The 18,232-nt window shown below is 48.8% G+C and overlaps 1 protein-coding gene and 1 long non-coding RNA gene across 5 annotated transcripts in view; one reads left to right on the forward strand and one right to left on the reverse strand.

Moving 5' to 3' along the window:
- IGSF3 (immunoglobulin superfamily member 3) overlaps positions 1-14,028 on the forward strand; it is a 91,764-nt gene extending 77,736 nt beyond the window's left edge. For all 4 annotated transcript variants that reach the window (XM_072769633.1, XM_072769635.1, XM_072769637.1 and 1 more), the window contains 4 exons: positions 428-838; positions 4,919-5,326; positions 8,714-9,181; positions 10,919-14,028. In XM_072769633.1, coding sequence (XP_072625734.1) covers positions 428-838; positions 4,919-5,326; positions 8,714-9,181; positions 10,919-11,169 — 1,538 coding nt within the window. In that variant the 3' untranslated portion in view covers positions 11,170-14,028. The remainder of the gene's footprint in view (positions 1-427; positions 839-4,918; positions 5,327-8,713; positions 9,182-10,918) is intronic.
- LOC140601098 (uncharacterized) lies at positions 13,866-17,639 on the reverse strand. Its single transcript, XR_012004150.1, has 3 exons — positions 17,241-17,639; positions 16,953-17,150; positions 13,866-14,894 (listed from the first exon to the last, which is right to left on the reverse strand). It is a non-coding gene; the product is annotated as an uncharacterized lncRNA (long non-coding RNA).
- Between the last annotated feature and the right edge of the window lie 593 nt (positions 17,640-18,232).

Below are 18,232 nucleotides of genomic sequence, written 5' to 3' on the forward strand. Positions count from 1 at the left end.
GTCGGGGTGGGGGGCTTGTGGGGTGAGTCCTGAAGATAAACCAGGACATCTGGGTGAGAGCCAGACCCTGGAGGGACTTTGTAGTGTGAAAGGAATTTTTTTTCTCCATAAACCATAAGCAGTTGGGAACCATTAAAGTTTCTAAGCAGGGAAACGATTGGGAAGATCTGAGTTTTCTAGCAAAGTCCCCTGGAGGCCACGTGACATGAGGAGAGCAGGCGGGAGACTGAGTGAGGGGTGAGGCAGGTGGAGGGAGGTTGGGGTGAGGCCGGCTCTACACCACCTCCCTCACACCGATCCCCACTTCAGAGGAGGCCTGTCCTCCTGGAGCTGGAGGCTGGAGGCTGCAGGGGAGGTCGGGGACTGGCATATGCCCAAGGGGGCAGGTGGCAGCCATTCTGCTCAAGTGGCCCTCTTTCCTCTGCAGTGACAAAGCTGCAGGTGAGCAAATCCAAGAGGACCCTCACCCTGGTGGAGAACAGGCCCATCCAGCTGAACTGCTCCGTCAAGTCCCAGACCAGCCCGAACTCCCACTTTGCGGTGCTTTGGTACGTGCATAAGCCCTCGGACGCCGACGGCAAGCTCATCCTGAAGACCACCCACAGCTCCGCCTTCGAGTTTGGCACCTACGCCGAGGACGAGGGCCTGCGGCCCAGGCTCCAGTTCGAGAGGCATGTGTCCGGGGGCCTGTTCAGCCTCACCGTGCAGAGAGCCGAGGTCAGTGACAGCGGCAGCTACTACTGCCACGTGGAGGAGTGGCTGCTGAGCCCCAACTATGCGTGGTACAAGCTGGCCGAGGAGGTTTCAGGGCGCACAGAAGTCACTGTGAAGCAGCCAGGTGAGGACACAGGGTGGAGCCGTCCTGGGCCAGCGGGCTTAGCGCAGAGAGACGGCGTGGGGGTGGCGGGCTCTGCCGGGCCAGGGCTGGGGGTGGGGGCAGGCGCACAGGCCGGGGTCCTAGCACGGCTTTGGCTGGCTTTGGCTGCGGTGCATTCTGGTGCCGAGGACAACCTCAGGAAAGCACCCTCGACTCTGCTGTTAGGGGCAGCATCTTTCTCACCAGGCAGAAGCCCAAGGGGCGGCCGTGCTGAGCGGGAGGCGGCGCGGCAGGGTCCCCGGCGGCACCTGGATCTTCTCCTGGGTTTGCAGGTGGCACCCCACATCTCGGGCTGGTGCCAGCTCCATACCCAGCGTTCTCGTCTGAAAGGTGCTTTCTGGTCTCCCTCCTCTGCTTCCCCTTTCTTCCTTATCACCCGTTTCAGCCCAGGGAGTAGCCTTTCCTGTTTCCAAAGTTGACCCTCCCCCACCACCACCTGCCCACTCAGAGCCTGTGGGTGCAGCCCTCATTCTGCTGCCAGACGGACCAGGGATGGCCCCTGACTTCTGCTGGAATGTTTCAGGGGGAGGGAGCACTTCCTACCTCCACAGGACCCCATTCTGTTCCATCCACCACAGGGCAGTCCTACTTGTTGAAAAATCCCCTCCATGTAATTCCCCTCCAGATTCTACATTTGCTCCTGGAACAACCCAGAAGAAGTTTGGGTCATATATATACATATTTTGTAAGATTTTATTTATTCATGAGAGACATGCAGAAAGAGGCAGAGACACAGGCAGAGGGAGAAGCAGGCTCCTTGCAGGGAGCCCAATGTGGGACTTGATCCCTGGACCCCGGGATCACGCCCTGAGCTGAAGGCGGACGCTCAGCCACTGAGCCACCTAGGTGCCCCAGGTCCTATCTTTTCCATGTCACTCTCCCCTTTCTTGTTAAGAGCTCTAGTTCTATGAACTCCCCCCACAATGTGGCCTTAAGCTCCCTCTCCATCCCTCATTCCTGCTTAGCCTGCAGTATAAACAACCAGGCTGCCTGTCCTTCCTGATGGGCCCGGGTGCTATGTTGCCACCTCAAGTCTCATCTCCATGCCTTCATTTTTGTTGTCCTCTCTGCCTGGAATGCCTCACTCCTTCTGCTTCTCCCCTATCTTCTCTACATCCCCAAGACCTCACTCAGCACCACCTCCAGGAAGCCTTCCCTGCTTTCTCTCACATCACCAGAGGCTCCTTTTTCCTTATAAAACACCAAGTGTAACAATTCTATGTTTGCATTTCATTTCCACTCTACTTTAAGTACTTTGAGGACAGGGCTGTGTCTTTGTATTTTCAGCCACTGATATGGTACCCTGAATAAATACTGACTGAATGAGGAATGAATGGCTGCTCTCCTCGAACACCCCAGGACCTTTGTACTTATTGTTCTCTGAGCCTGGAACATGTTGACCATGGATATTCATTTATCTCATTCTTCCTCAGAGAGGTGTTCCTAGCTCATTTTAACTAAAATAGCACCCTAGTTACCCTGTACCCTCTTCCCTGTCCCCTGTGTAGCATACATCCCCACCTGGCATTCTGTTTATTTACCTCTGCATATGTAACTACAAACTGCTTATTTGTATTTATGGAAACGCATTTATTATCAGATATTATGTATAGAAGTAAATGTGTGTATATATATTTTTCACCTTTGTGTTTGCACAGCATGTCTCCCAGGAGGCCTCAGTAAATACTGGTTCAGACAGCATGTGGTACCAGGTGCAGAGGCCTGGATGTGGCCTGGCCCATGCTGATTGCAGTGGGGCTGGTCCCCTCTTTTCCCTCGGGGTGCTGTGTTGCTAAGACTGCCCCAGTGCAGGACTCTTGGTGCCTTTCGATGACACCTTTGTGACCCCTTTCTGCTGGCGCACACTGTGAGGGAAGCTCTGGTCTGTCTGTTCCCTCTTGGTTTTTCCAGAAACCTCAGGCCAGTCCTCGGGGCTTTTGAACGCGGACACTTGTCATTTGGCTCACAGATGTTCTTTTAGGTTTCTGTTTCTTCCTGTCTGTTTTCGGTTTTGGTCACTTTCTCTGCAAGAAGCACAGGATCCCCTGCCCACCTCGAGTTCCCCCCTTGGGCACCATTCATCCTTTGCCTTTGCTTGTTTGTACAGAAACTAAAAGATTCTCGGTGGATCCTAAATTTATCGAGGGAACTTCCCCATCTGAGACTACAGACTCACAGTGAGCTAACTGGGCCAACGCACAGGGCTGCACGAGTATTTGTCAAAACACATGTAGTAAGATCTCTGTGGGAATGCTAACGCTATAAACAGCAAACTCACAGGACACTGATTAAAACAACACAGCCCTCCTTCTCAGTGGAGACTTTTTTTCATTTCTTTGTTGTTTTTCTTCTTCTCCTGCTTCTAGTTCTTTTTCTCTACATACCACCCCTCTCCTTTTCCTGATGAGAAAGCATATGCTTATAGAGCTTTTGGAAAACACACGAAAAAGGAAGAAAATAATCTTTCAACCCAGAGACAACTAGAGTTAATATCTTCATACACAGACACATGTACACACGTGTATATGTATATGTGTGTTTTGGGTGACTGGTTATTTAAAATACTTTTTCTGTTAATTTTTAAAAGATTTTATTTATTTGAAAGAGACAGAGGGAATGAGAGGAGGGGCAGAGGGAGAGGGAGAGAGAATCATAAGCAAGACTCTGCACTGAGCGGGGTGCCCGACGTGGGGCTCGATCTCATGACCCTGAGATCATGACCTGAGCCAAAACCAAGAGTGGGTGGCTTTACTGACTGGCCTGTACCAGCAGGTTCTCAGCCTGGAACATGTTGACCATAGATATTCATTTATCTCATTCTTCCTCAGAGAGGTGTTCCTAGCTCATTTTAACTAAAATAGCACCCTAGTTAGAGTGGGTGGCTTTACTGACTGAGCCACCCAGGCACCCCTTTTTTTCTGTTATTTTATTTCTTTTAGACCTTTTAATTACAGAATTTACTGCATTGCATGGTAAAATATTCTGACAGTTTTGGGGTGTAAAAAAGTGATCATGCACAGCCCTCCCCCTCCTCAGGTGTCACTCCGGAGGTATCCTTGCCCATGTGCTTCTGTACTTTTACTGTTTTGTAGGGTTTTGATCCCCGTGGTCCAGATACACTCATCAGGACCTTTTATGAAATTACAGATGTGTCATCAGAGTGTGCCATCATTAGTGACACTTTTTCTCGGGAGGAGAATCTGACTGGCTGAGTTTTCAAGTCACCGGTTCCATCAGTATCAGGCTTTTCTTTACTGAAATCAGATCAGTCCTGTTCCCAACTTGAGAGAGAACCCGACAAAGTAAGAACTGCAGTTTGTAAGGGCAGCTCAGGAACACACTTAACTGTCGCTTCTGCAGGTCTTTCGTGGTGGATGGTCCAGCATATTCTAGCCATCACACTGTCAATTTTCAAGATTTGGGAGAGGGGGGCGGGGGCGGGTCTCATCATGCCCTTTCCTGCCTGGCCCCTCCTAGCCATATGCTCATGGGCTGCTGCCATTTATTTTTTTTATTTTTATATTTTTTTAAAGATCCTATTTATTTATTTATTTGTTTATTTATTTATTTATTTATTTATTTATTCATGAGAGAAAGAGAGAGAGAGAGAGAGGCAGAGACAGAGGGAGAGGCAGAGGGAGAAGCAGGCTCCATGCAGGGAGCCCAATGTGGGACTTGATCCCAGGACTCTAGGATCACACCCTGGGCCAAAGGCAGGCACTCAACTGGCTGAGCCACCCAGGTGTTCCAGCTGCTGTCATTTAGATGTGGAGTCATCTATACTTCATGCTTGTCCTCTCCTATGCACCTGAACTGATGAGCTATAAATTGGGGGACGGCTGTTACCGTGAGCTGCTTGTAGTCCATGCACTCGGATGCGTGATCAAGGGGCTCTGAACGTGCCAGGCACCACACCTGGGAAATGTTTCTGCTAACCGAGTGTGTGCCTCCGCCCTTTGGTGTGGGGAAGGCACACACTGCGCGTGCACGCCCGTCACCTGTCGCTCCTTGCAGCTCGTATGTCTTTCCTTGCCTTTCTAGACAGCCGCCTGAAGCTCAGCCAGGCACAGGGGAATCTGTCGGTCCTGGAGACACAGCAGGTGCAGCTGGAGTGCGTGGTGCTAAACCGTACCAGCACAGCCTCCCAGCTTGTGGTGGAGTGGTTTGTGTGGAAGCCCAACCACCCGGAGAGGGAGACCGTGGCCCTCCTGAGCCGCGAGGCCACCTTCCACTATGGAGAGCAGGCGGCCAAGAACAACCTGAAGGGGCGGCTGCACTTGGAGAGTCCTTCGTCAGGCGTGTACCGGCTCTTCATCCAGAACGTGGCGGTGCAGGACAGTGGCACCTACAGCTGCCGGGTGGAGGAGTGGCTGCCCAGCCCCAGCGGCGTGTGGTACAAGCGGGCAGAAGACACAGCTGGGCAGATGGCTGTTACTGTCATGCGGCCAGGTGAGTGTTCATGTCCCCAGGCCCCTACTGCTTTGGGTATTTCCCCCTGCAAATGTCATGTGTTGTGCGCTGCACAAAATTGTGTTCATACAGTGTTTGCAGCTAAATATACGAGCACTTATATTTTGCATCTGCACTCAGAATTGCCTCAACTTTTTTCCCCCCTAGTAAATGGAAAATTGTACATCTGGCTTTGGCCTAGAGTGATTCTGTTTCTTAACCAGAATAGCATTTTTCAATTAATTCTTTTAGAACAGAGAATATTTTTTTTTAAACAGTGCATTCTGATTCAGAGGGTGGTGGATATGCAAAAGTCTTGATACAGTGGCCATGTGGTTTCAAAAAATTAAGCATATGTATTTTCAGTGGAAAAGAATCGATTCGCATGCTTTAAATAGAAGTAGCACGCCCTAAATAGAAAAAGATGAGATTCAGTCTTTCACTTTCTAATAACATTAGTGGTACCAATGACTGTTCCGTGTGGCCTCTCTTGTCCTTGTTGCTGTTTCTAATGTATGTATATGCACATAATCACTCAGTGTAATTATGGTCATGCATTTCAACACAAGACGAAAGCAGAGGGAAGCCAGGCTCCTGGTCCTCTGCAGCATCACAGCCTCATTCATCCCAGTCATAGCAAAACGGCAGCAGTCCCCCAGAGGACAGGGAGCAGAAATGAACCTGTGGCCTGTGTCGGTGGGAATGCTTTGTCTTGTTTGCTTTCTGCACATCCCAGTGTTCCTATGTGTGGTCTGTTGGAAGCATTTGTCACATTTCCACATCTCACTAGAGTGGCTCTCTTTTGTTGGCGGGACCCAGCTGTGCTGACCCCATGCGTCATGGAACACGCTTCAGGAGTGAATACACCCTTTGTTACAGGAAAGGGGCATTATCTCACTGCTCTGTGTCTTGCCTAAGCTGGACGGGAAATCACCTCTGCATTGAGTTACTCATTTCCCATGAGCTTTTGTTTTTTTTTTTCTTTTTACTGGGGCTAGAAACTGCTGCATGTCTTCCCCCTGAGGCAAAATTGTAGAGCGGTGGCAGCTGAACACTCTCCTCCCCCAACACCCACCCATTTGCACATCCCAACCCCGGGGCTCAGGGGCAGACAGATACGTATGGAGTGCCAGCTGCATTCCAGCGTAACGTACAGGGGAGAGGCAGAGGCAAACCTCTTTTTATGGCTTATCCTTGAAACAGGAAATAGTGCTAAAGTCTGCATAGGGACATGGTTTGGTCAATTCTAGAAGAGGACAGACATGGGCAACCAAATTAGATGTGTTAAAGGGAAGGAGGGGGCGTGGGCCGGTGGACATTAGTTTCATTAAAAAAAAAAATCTCGTATTGAGTCATTACTGCAGACAAGGCACTAGAAGGGGCCAGGAAATTTAAATTTAAATGCTTAAATTATAAGCATCAGGGGCACCCAGGTGATGCAGTCAGTTAAGCGCTGACCCTTGGTTTCAGCCCAGGTCATGATCTCAGGGTTGCTAGATCAAGCCCCAGGTCGGGCTCTGCGCTCCGTGCCACGTCTGCTGGAGTTTCTCTCTCCCTCTGCCCCTTCTGCTCATGCTCTCACTCTCACTCTCTCTCAAATAAACAAATCTTTAGATTGTAAGCATTCAGATGAGAAGAAAACAAAGGGAGAGTTGATGGGGAAGAGGCCCCTCTGAGGAACTAAATGTCTTGTGGTCTCTGATCATCTTGCCATTTTGAGTGCATTGCGTCTTGTTGGCCAGCTGCTGGGAGCTTTAGGACACTAGTGTGACAGACTCTGCAGGGCCAAGCTGCCCTAGACTGCCCCTTGATTGGCAGTGTTTCTCTCTGATGGCTCTGAGGTTACAGTCAGCCGTGCTCTCTGGAAGGATAAGCCAATGAGTCAAGGAGTATGGGTTGCCTATGACTGGATATCCTGTGGCCTGCCACCTTGCCCTCCAGCATGTTCTCTGCCATGGCAACCTGGCCCAGGCACCATTCCTGCCACTTGTAGCCAGAACCTGAGCCTTCCTGTACCAGCAGTGCACACTGAGATTCTAGATGGGCCATGGGGGAGTGTGGAGGGGCCTTGGCAAAGCCCCCACAAAGGTGGGGGGACCTCCAGCTTTATGTGCACCTGTGAACAACATTAAGCCAATTCATTGAAAACCCGGACAATACTTGGGAGATGCTCCTGTTTGGTCTCCATCCAAGCAGAATCTGATTTGGTATCACTACTTTTGTTGCTGTTGTGTTGGCATCTTTCATGAGCATTTCATAAACAGAACCAAACAGGCCATTTAGGAGGTAGGGAATGAATTATTTTTCTAGTACCTACCTCAGTGAGCCAAAAAAAAAAAAAAAAAAAAAGAAAAAGAAAAAGAAAAAAAAAGAAAGGCAGCAGCAAAACAAAGGAACAGATTATGGCTCCCTGGTGATGTCTGTGACTGTGACTCACCTGCTTGGGTACCTCTCGCTGGCTGTTTTGTGTCTCCCATTTCAGTTGGGAGGATGCTGTCTGTGTCCTCTTTCTGGGGGGTTCTGTGCTCAAGGTGAGGGGCCCTTTCAGGATTGTTTTCTGTTCTTGGGCTTCAGTCCTTGGAGAATACTTACCTCCTCAGATTCACTGTGGCATAGGTAACAGTCCACATACACACAGTTTAAGCTCAAAAGCTGCTGAGGAGTGAATTAGTTTCCTGGGGCTGCCATCACAAATTAGCACAAACTTGGTAGCTTAAAACAACAATTTATTCTCTGATGGTTCTGGAGGCTAGAAGTCTAGAAGCAAGCTGTCAGCAGTGCCAGGCTCCCCTAAAGCTTCTAGGGAAGAATCCTTCCTTACCTCCTCCAGCTTCTCATGACCCCAAGCATCCCCTTAGCTTGTGGCTGCATTGCTTCAGTCTCTGCCTCTGTATCCACTCATCCTTCTCTCTGTGCATCCCCTTGTCTTCTCATCAGGACACCAGGCATTGGGTTGGGGCCCACCCTAAATCCAGTAGGAGTCCATTACTTCTGCAAAGGCCCTATTTCCAATTAAGGTCACATTCTGAAGTTCCAGATAGATGTCAGCCACTGCAAGAGGTTACAGTGAAAATAAATGGCCCTTCTCATAAGGAGCCATGGCACCAGCTTTCTGCAGAAATTTCATGCACATATAAACAGATACATGGGTCCGAATAAAATACATTTTTTTCTGCATACAGTGACTTGTAGGGTACACAGTGTTCTTTCTCAACTCCTCTTCCACACCTCCCTGCACACAACACCCACCCCCTTACTCCTTTCACTGTGTATGTGTCATATATTACTATGTGACTATCATGTGTTGGGAGATGGACATTCAGGTTATTTGGAGCAAAGGAATGAAAAACACCTCTTCTTCCTTTTTTTGCCCTTCATCTCCCCCAGATGCTGCCCTGCAGGTGGACACAGTGGTCCCCAATGCCACAGTGTCCGAGAAAGCAGCTTTCCAGCTGGACTGTAGCATTGTTTCTCGGTCAAGTCAGGACTCCCGCTTTGCTGTGGCCTGGTACTCTCTGAGGACTAGAGCTGGAGGAGAAAGGGATGGCCTGGGCCTGGGAGAGCAGGAGGAGGAAGGGGATGAGGAAGAAGAGGAGGACCCAACGGAGCGGATGGCCCTGCTGAGCGTGGGCCCGGATGCAGTCTTTGGCCCAGAAGGCAGCCCCTGGGAGGGCAGGCTTCGCTTTCAGAGGCTCTCCCCCTTGCTCTACCGGCTCACAGTGCTGCAGGCGAGCCCCCGGGATACAGGCAACTACTCCTGCCGTGTGGAGGAGTGGCTGCCCAGCCCTCAGAAGGAGTGGTACCGGCTGACGGAAGAGGAGTCGGCCCCCATCGGCATCCGAGTCCTGGACACAAGTGAGTTTTCCCAAGTTACAGGGGAAGGATGTCCCTGTTGGTTCCAACTGTTGGTTCTAATAGTCTGGAAGAATAAGATCAGACATGGAGTATGGGTTAAGACGCATTTTCCCCACCTGTCATGGGCATTTCGGCTTTGATGTACCAATTCATACGTTGACACTTGAGGATAGGAGTTAAAGTGATAACATACCATGTGATCTTCATAATCAATTTGAGGTTCCACCAGATTCTATGCTAGTGAGATCTCATTACCCAAGTATATTGGTAGGTGTTACTGTGTCACTCTCTAGAATATCCCACCTAGTTGCCCTTTAGCCAGTTAGCGTATTTTAGACTCCTAAGAAGGAAACAAAAAAAAGGAGCCCAAGCACATCACTGCTCTGTTTCCTCCCATATTCCGGGCTCATATGTGCATTTTGGAGGGCGACTTAGAGGTTTAGGTGGATTTTGCATGGTTGTCTAGGAAGACCAGTGATGCTGCAGGGCACTGCCCCCCACCAGCTGCTGCTCCAGAGAGGTCCCAAGCTCAGACTTCTCATCAGATCAAGGGACTCTGTGGCCAGAGACTGGAAGAAATAATCACTGACCTGAATAATTCGTTCCAACAAGGCACTCTTTTAGTTGCCCTTCTGTCAAAGTGTGGGATCGAGCAAACTGAAGATGGCATTTGTAATAGTAGAATCGGCTTAAATGCAGAAATAACAAAATCTGCTAGAAATTGTAACTTATTTTCTGTTTCAGCCAAAACATTTTACCAGGTAATTTTGATTTGAGTCTTTTAGTTTTGTCAGCTTTTTCTTTTCTTTGACTACCTCCTATTTAGTAGATGGAACCATATGAAATTGAGGCTTTGTAAGTCAAAAGTGAGTGACTATCAGCAATTTTATATATTTTGGAAATCTAATAAGTGCATGTTGAATTTTCTTAAGAATAGTGAGCAACAGCTATGCAGTAGAAAGGAAAGTAGAGAATAGCCTATATCCTACTCAGACACGCCCCCCCCCCCCCCCCCCCAGCAATCTACTGAATAACCCAAAAGTACAAGCAAGGGTGTTCAGACCACAATTTATCTGCCCACCGTGGATATCCTTATTTATTAATAAGCTTTGTAGAACACAGAGGTCACCCAGCAGCCTTATTTTTCCAGAGAAAATGGGCCCCTGCTAAGGTCTACACCAGAGCAGACCTCGACTGGGTATGGGGAGTGGGCAGGGGGTGGGTTTCATTCTCTTGCATATCCAGGAATAAGTAGCACCGAATTCTATGCAACCACAGACACACTGTGGACATTGTAAATAGCCTGTGATGGCATTTCAACTGATAACATTAAGCAAGTAAGCATCACTTCCGGTAAAACTGCTCTCAGAAGCTGGGAGGGAGAGTATATGTGACATCCCAAAGAAGGACATTTGGAGCAGAAGCAAGTGCAAAAGGACATGTCAGATGTCACCAGGCAGGAGTCACAGACCCAAGCGGAGTCAGCTTCCCCATCTAGATGCAATTGGGCCCACAGTCAACAAACTACATTTTATTACATGGCTCTCCAAGCAGCAGTACTAGCTCCCAGTGGGAAATGAGTCTCCAGCTATGAACTGGAAGAGGCACTGCTGTGAGAATGAGGCTATGATCGGGGAGGGTGCTCTTCCCTCCCTTGGGCAGCATCAGGGGAAAGACAGGGTGGGCTGGGTGAGGTCTTCTGGGAACAGAGCCCTCACTGTCATGCCTCTGTTTCAGGTTCTACCCTGCAGTCCATCATCTGCTCCAATGACGCGCTTTTCTACTTCGTCTTCTTCTACCCTTTCCCCATCTTCGGCATCCTCGTCATCACCATCCTGCTGGTGCGCTTCAAGAGCCGGAACTCAAGCAAGAACTCGGATGGGAAGAACGGGGTACCCCTGTTATGGATCAAGGAACCACACCTCAACTACTCTCCCACTTGCCTGGAGCCTCCTGTGCTCAGTATCCACCCAGGAGCCATAGACTAAGGGGACCCCAGTGGACCTCAGCCATGGAGGAGCTGAGACTCTCCCTGCCTTTTGCTCTGTGATCGCACAGCAGACGCGGCCCCCAAACTCTGGAGCGCCTTCCCTGCCGCTGAAAACTGTCAAGACTTGAGAAGGGTTCAAAGTCCCTGATGGGTCACAGAGACAGACTGCCTCTAGGTGGCAGTCTTGGTTGCTTGGCCGTCTTGGAGCAGTTGTCCTTACCCTGCAGAGTTAGGCTTCTTGTTTTTGTTTCTGGTAATGTAGCAAGTAGCTCCAAATGCCACATCTACTCTCCCAATTTATATAGTATTCTCTGGTAGATGTTACAGGGATTCTCATTCTTTGTAATGGACTCTTTTTAGATCCCTTTGGTTTTACCCTTTTTGGATCCGTAACGGTACGGATGAACTTCTCTTAATACACCACCAATGGCAAAAGGAAGGATGAACTTTCTGGAGCAAAGGAGTCTCTTCCAAGACTTACTGTTTTTGCACACTTGAAAACACTGCCTGTGGATCAGAACCCACCCAAACGTTTTTTTTTTTGTTTGTTTTGTTTTGTTTTGTTTTTTACTTTCTTAATGAGACTTGAAAATGATGCGTCGTGCGGGCCCAATTTGTATCTTTTCCTTCAGCTGGAGTTGTTGGAACCACTTTGTAGTCAAGATAAAAGTGTTGAATTTTGCTTCAAAGAATTGTGTATGTACAGGAGAAATCCTGCATAACCCCATTAGGAGTAGATGGTGCCCAACTAGCTGGTCAGGGAGGAAAAAAAATAGCTTCATCCCAAGCTTGCCAAAACAACAACAACAACTTTGTTGGATAATAAGTCAAAAGCTCCAAACAGCTCACCGTTTGCCAGCTAAAGTGGGCAGAGGGCTGCTTTTAGCAGCTACTCACTTTCATACTGATCAAAGCCAATGATTTGTGAAGGAAGGGGAAAAAGGCTAGTTGTTGGCTTGATCTGTTCTGTAGGAGCTTGATCTGTGAGTGGGTGGGCTTCTATTTTAAGGTGCTTTGCCAAACTTTTAAGGGAAAGTGGCCAGTGAGCCTGCAAAGGGGACAGTGCTGAGCTGAACCACCAAGGCCAAAGCAGCTACCCCATATACCGTATGGGCATGGGGTGGGCTGCCACCTAAGTTCCTGCAAGGGTCTGTGGTGGGACAGGTTGGTTCCCAGAGCCTGACCTTGGAGACCAGACGAGGAATAACTGGTTTCAGATTTTCCTCAAAGGTAACAATTTCTAACTCACCATTTCCCTCCCCCTGTGTCTTACTGCTATGAGAATTATCTGCCCAGGAGAGGTCCAGACACAGCCCGGTTGTAACCCATTCCAATGACCCAGTCTCAGTGCAGAATCATCCCATGCCTGTGTGGGCTTTTGCCCTTTGCCTTCTTAGATCTTGTTTATGGTTTTAGGTGATTTGATTGTTCATTGTTATGGTGGCTTTTCATTCGAATGCCCGCTCATTAAGCCCAACAAGGCCAGCGTCACCCTACTGCTTTACACTATGGGGCAACATGCTTGGCTCCCCTGGGGCACAGTGGTTGTGTGGGTTACAGGTGTTTCCTTGTGCTCGCTCCATGGGAGAAGTGTTTATACCCAGGAGCTCCTATATTTTTCCTGGCTGAGAGCCCACCACCTCCTTTCCTCTTGAACTTGCATCTTAAATTCCAAGGGAATTCCCAGTTTCAAAAAAGCCACCAGGGATTCTGGAGCTAAGTCTAACCAGAGAGCTTATTGTCTCTCCTGAGACTGAACGGACCCCATGGGAAGCCATGCAGGTGCTGATCCATTTGGGGGTATGCTGTGCCACAGCTGAGGGAGAGCCAGGTGACCCACAGGCTTTTGTAGACCTGCCTCTTTTTCCTCCCCCTATACCAGTAGTCTCCAGTGAGACTGTGTTGTAGGCACCACCACCTTCATCTCCCCTGTTGCCTGATATGCTCATTCCCATTTATTACGTATGCTGCATCAACGCTCTGGAGGTACAGAGTCCACTGGCTCAGCAGTGAGGGAAAAAGGCAGTCCTTTGCCCTATTTCTTCATTTACGACATGTGGACGTTCTGTGGGAAATTTGCCCTCAATGGATAGCCTGAGTCAACAAGGGAAGATGGCTTACTTTGCTCTGCATGAAAGGAAAGATTCCAGAGGGGTGGCTGCAACTGGAGGTGTAACAACTTGAATTGACTCTGCATTGGCTCTCAGCTATAGAAAAGTAGGTAAATGCATGGAATTAGATAGGCGAAGCAGTTGCAGGAGATTGGAAAGGAAGAAACCGAAACCAGTATTTTAATAATTGGGTTTTTTTTTTCTTCCCTATGTATTTTCTCTGGGGCTGAGGGATGCGTATCCATCAAAGGGTGATCTTTTCAGCTTTGTGTGAAAATCACAGGACCTTCTCGGCCATTTCAATGGAAACTGGTGTCAGATGAGTGGTAATGGTGCCCTCCAGCTGCTGGGAGATCTCATTGCGCATGGCCTCCCTGAACTCTAGGCCATGGACCAGGAGAGGAAGAACACCAGCTGTTCTCTTGACCTATCTGCAAGCTACAATGTTGCATTAATGAAAAAACTACACTGTGCTAGGCCCATTCCAGGACATGGATATGACCACACCCTCGCTCATCAGGGTGTCTCTATAGCAGGTTTTCATATTCTTTTCAAACAATGGTTTCTCTGCGTTTATTGTTGAAAAAAAAAAAAAAAAAACAGGGTAAGAAAACTACCCATGCATGATGTAGAGAGCTGTTGATCTGTTTTTGTTTGTTTTTTTAAAAGGAAAACTATTTGTAAAATGTTGCACTAAAATGTTTTATATACACTTCAGAGACCTGTAGTAAATTATGTTGAAAATATGGCTGTTTACAGTTACTGGAGCCCACTGCATTTCTTTTTCTTCCCTTCCTTAACTGGCCTTTCTCCTCTGTGAAACTGTGCCCCCTGGGGCGGGGTGGGGGTGGGGGGGCTTTGAGTTCTGCCTCTGGCATTGGCCTGTGAGGCTCACAAGGGTCCAGGATTGCAGCCTTTATTACCCTGCCCTGCCCCCAGCCTAAAGAGTGCCTTTGTACAAATGTTGAGGAAAAAAAAAATCTTTCTCAAGACACTTTACTGCCATCTGCTGAAAATGAGTCATAATAAACGTACACAACTGCTTGTCAAGGCCATGCTGCCTCCAGATCTGAGCACACCCCACACACATGGAGGCCCAACAGGCAGGTTCAAAATGCAGAGCTTGTGAACCAGCTTTCCTTTTTAGCGGAGCAGGGCAGGACAGGGATGCCTGGGTGGCTCAGCGGTCGAGCGTCTGGCTCAGGACGGGATCATAGGATCCTGAGATCTAGTCCTGCATCGGGCTCCCTACAGGGAGCGTGCTTTTCCCTCTGCCTGTGTCTCTGCCTCTCTCACTGTGTCTCTCATGAATAAATAAATAAAATCTTTAAAAAAAAAAAAAAAAAGGATAGGCAGGTGTGATAGGAAGGGGCAGGAGGCTGATGGAGACACAGAGCAGGAACGGGGAACCACCTTCTTGGCCACAGAGGGCCTCCGCAACAAAGACCACACCATCCTTCCCCAAGGACAGAGAGTTTTCCAGACCCTGGAATTGGCAGCAAGCATTCCCCAGGACCCCGGACGGAGCAGGAGCTGTGCCTTCCTGCACTGCACACCAGTCCACGTTTTCTGTACCACTCGAAGGCTGGGATGTTTCGGAGGAGTTCTGCTTCTGCAAAGAGAGAAGGATAGAATGATTGAAACCCTGGCAGTGATTCGTTATTAGGGAAAACCAATCTGTAATTCTTACATTGCACAGAATATGCAAAAAATTGCAGCGGGTAAAAAGCAGAGGGAGGTGCTTTTCTCTTCTTTCTTTCTTTCTTTCTTTCTTTCTTTCTTTCTTTCTTTCTTTCTTTCTCTTTCTTTCTTTCTTTCTTTCTTTTTTTTCTTTCTTTCTTTCTTTCTTTCTTTCTTTCTTTTCTTTCTTTTCTTTCTTTTCTTTCTTTCTTTCTTTCTTTTCTTGAAATCAAACCTTTCAAAGGCTTTAACTCGTGCTTTCCTGTGCTCTGCTGCATCCTTATCAACTTCTTGCAGCTGCTGGCTTGGCCAGGAGTCGAAATGTGATTGTTTATCTTTTGGCTGGCTATCCAGAATGGTACCATGTTAAGTCTTGCATATGACTTTTGCCTAATTTTTCTCCCAAATGCTCTCTTTCTGCCAGGGAAACATTGTAAAAAGGGAAATGGAGCGTTGTGGAAGAAGATTTCCTCATCTATGCCTTTGGTGTAAATCTGCCCTAGTGTTTATATAAGCGAAGTGAAGGTACATTTTCACAAGAGGCAGGGGGCGGTTTCCATGTATGCAGGTTTAGGATCCGTGTTTTGCTCAGTTCATTCTGGGATTTTTAAGTTTCCTGGGGTGTAGTTCCAAGGTTGGCAAGAACTAGAGCCAGAATACCAGAAAGGAGCCCTATGCCACATGAGCAGGCTGGATGAGCCCTCCTTTCTAAAGCTCTGGTTCATGATTATCTACAGTGACAAGCAGATAAGACTGGAGCTCTCAATACAGGCCAGAGGATGAAAAACACATCCACTCTCCTTTTGGGGGCAAGTCCTCAATATATGAATAGAGCCTCTTTGGCCCATTGCCCAACTCGGGTCCACCTTTTCAAGCCGCTTTTGATTCATGAAGTCTGCTAGGCATATAAGCTCTCTTAAAAATGCTGTAGAAGGGACAGCTGGCTGGCTCAGTCGGTAGCATGTGTCACTCTTAATCCTGGGGTTCTGGGTTTCAGCCCCATGTTGAGTGTGGAGATTACTTTAAAAAATATTTTTAAAAAAATGCTTGATGCACAGCATTTCTCTTAATGAAAAAGCTGGCACTGTTCTGCTAGTCTTGGTCAGCAGAGCATCCAACCAAAGAAGACCTAATGAATCATTCTTTACTCGAAGGCCGGAGACCATGACCTGAGGCATACTTCTCAGCCCCACGTGACTGGGCAAAATTTTCCCCAGCCCTGCTCTGGAGATGGTTGACCGCTCCTGCTGGCTGGTCCAAACGACAGCATGGTTGCCTATCTGAAAGTTGCATCCTGTTCTGTATGACGGGGTAAGAGTCGTGCTTTGGATGTAGCTTTAGTTGGACTCCCAGTTTTGCTCCTTACTATGTGTCCTTGGGCAAGTCACGTATCTTCTCTGAGTGTCTGTTTTCTCATTTGTGAATTTAGAGACAGCAAGAAGATTAAATTAATTGGGGGTAATGCACTTAATACAAGGCCTGGCTTAGTAAGTGCTCAGCATACGTTTGCTGTTACATCACTTCTCAGTTTAAAAATATTCAGGGGCACTCTAGTGTCTAAAAGTTTGACCCTATCCTAACTTTCTCAGTTGGCCTGAGTTCCTACTAGCCCATGGCAGAGCAGAAACTTGATTTTCTCCCATTTTGTGCTATACACCGCACCTGCCTCACGTTCCAGTATCTACAGATGGTAGGGATGTTTTAAGGTAGGATACTTCATGGTACATGACGTTTGTCCCCCACATTTCACTGATAGAGATACCTTTAGGATTTATGGTTATTTATTTATTTATTTATTTATTTATTTATTTATTTATTTATTTATTTATTTATTTTTGGTAGGCTCCACACCCAGCATGGAGCCCAACACAGGGCTTGAACTCAACAGTGCTGCATCAAGACCTGAGCTGAGATCAAGAGTTGTGTGCTCTAGGCGCCCCTAGATAACTTAAGATTTTTTTGGCTGACTTAAGAACTAATGAATCCTTACAGTATAGTTCAGATGTCTTGAGTAGTTTGGGGATCCTGGCTTGAGGATGATGGAGATGACAGCAACAATATGGCAATTTCCCCTGTTTCACAACTGACAGGTTGGTGTTTATTAGGACAGCAGGATATCCTGTTCACTGGAAGAGCTTCAGAGTTCCCTTCCCTCCCACAGCTGGGCAGGAGCAAGTCGTGCTTCTCTCTGAAAGGGGACAGACGGGAAGGCATGTGGGGAGCTGGTTCTGGGAGTTCTTTGACAAATTTGACAGACAAGCCAATCAAGAATTCTTACCACCACTAGGCTAGGGGGCGCCTGGGTGGTTCGGTGGGTTAAACGTCTGAGGTGGGCCCAGGTCAAGATCCCCGAGTCCTGGGCTGGAGCCCCACATTCTGGCTCCCTGCTCGGCGGGGAGTCTACTTCTCTCTCTGCCCCTTCCGCGGCTCATGCTCTTTCTCTAATAAGTAAATAAAACCTTTTTTTTTTTTTTTTTTTAAGAAGATTAAGCACTAGGATGGTGTGTCCAGGTGCCTGTTGCAGCTGAGGTGGGGGGTTCTGGGGGGAGGCCCAACGGTGCGGAGCGACTGGACCGACTTCTCAGCGTAAAGGAAAGCCCACAGCTGAGTTGGAGGAAGAGGAAAACAAAGAGGAAATTGAGAAGGGAGAAACCCAAGGCTAGGACCCCCAGCTCTGGGGAAGGTAGTGTTGGGGGGGTCGGGGGGGGGGCAGGCTTAAGGAAAATGTGGCCTGGACCGGAGTGACACGGGCGGGGCCGGCTGCACCAGGTAATCAGGCACGTTGTAGCAGTTGCCCCCAATGCCCTGTGCTTTCGTTCTACTCCCCCAGGACGGTGACTGGCAGGAGAAGGCGACTCCGGGGGGCGGGGCGGGGCGGGGCGGGGGGCCGGCGGCTGCGGCCGTTGCTCCAAGCGCTGCAGGAAGCCTTGGCAGCCCCTCGGTGCCTGCGCAGTTCCCCTGGCACCTGGGGGCCAGCTTCGCGGGGGCGGTGAGCGCGGCATCCCGGGCTACCGAGGCCTCCGTCACGTCCCAACGTCCAGGGAAAGTGCCGGAGGAGCGCGAGGCACCGAGATAAGCCACGGGGCGCGGTTAAGCGTCTGCCTTCAGCAGGTCGTGATCCTGGGGTTCTGGGGTCGAGCCCCGCGTCGGGCTCCCTGCTTGGCGTGGAGCCTGCTCGCCCTCTCCTACTCCCCCTGCCTGTGCTCTCTCTCTGTGTCAAATAAACAAAATTTAAAAATCCAAAAATGGATAAATAAAAACGTAAGCCAC

The sequence above is a fragment of the Canis lupus genome, chromosome 12 (genome assembly GCF_048164855.1).
Source record: "Canis lupus baileyi chromosome 12, mCanLup2.hap1, whole genome shotgun sequence".
NCBI classification, from domain to species: domain Eukaryota; kingdom Metazoa; phylum Chordata; class Mammalia; order Carnivora; family Canidae; genus Canis; species Canis lupus.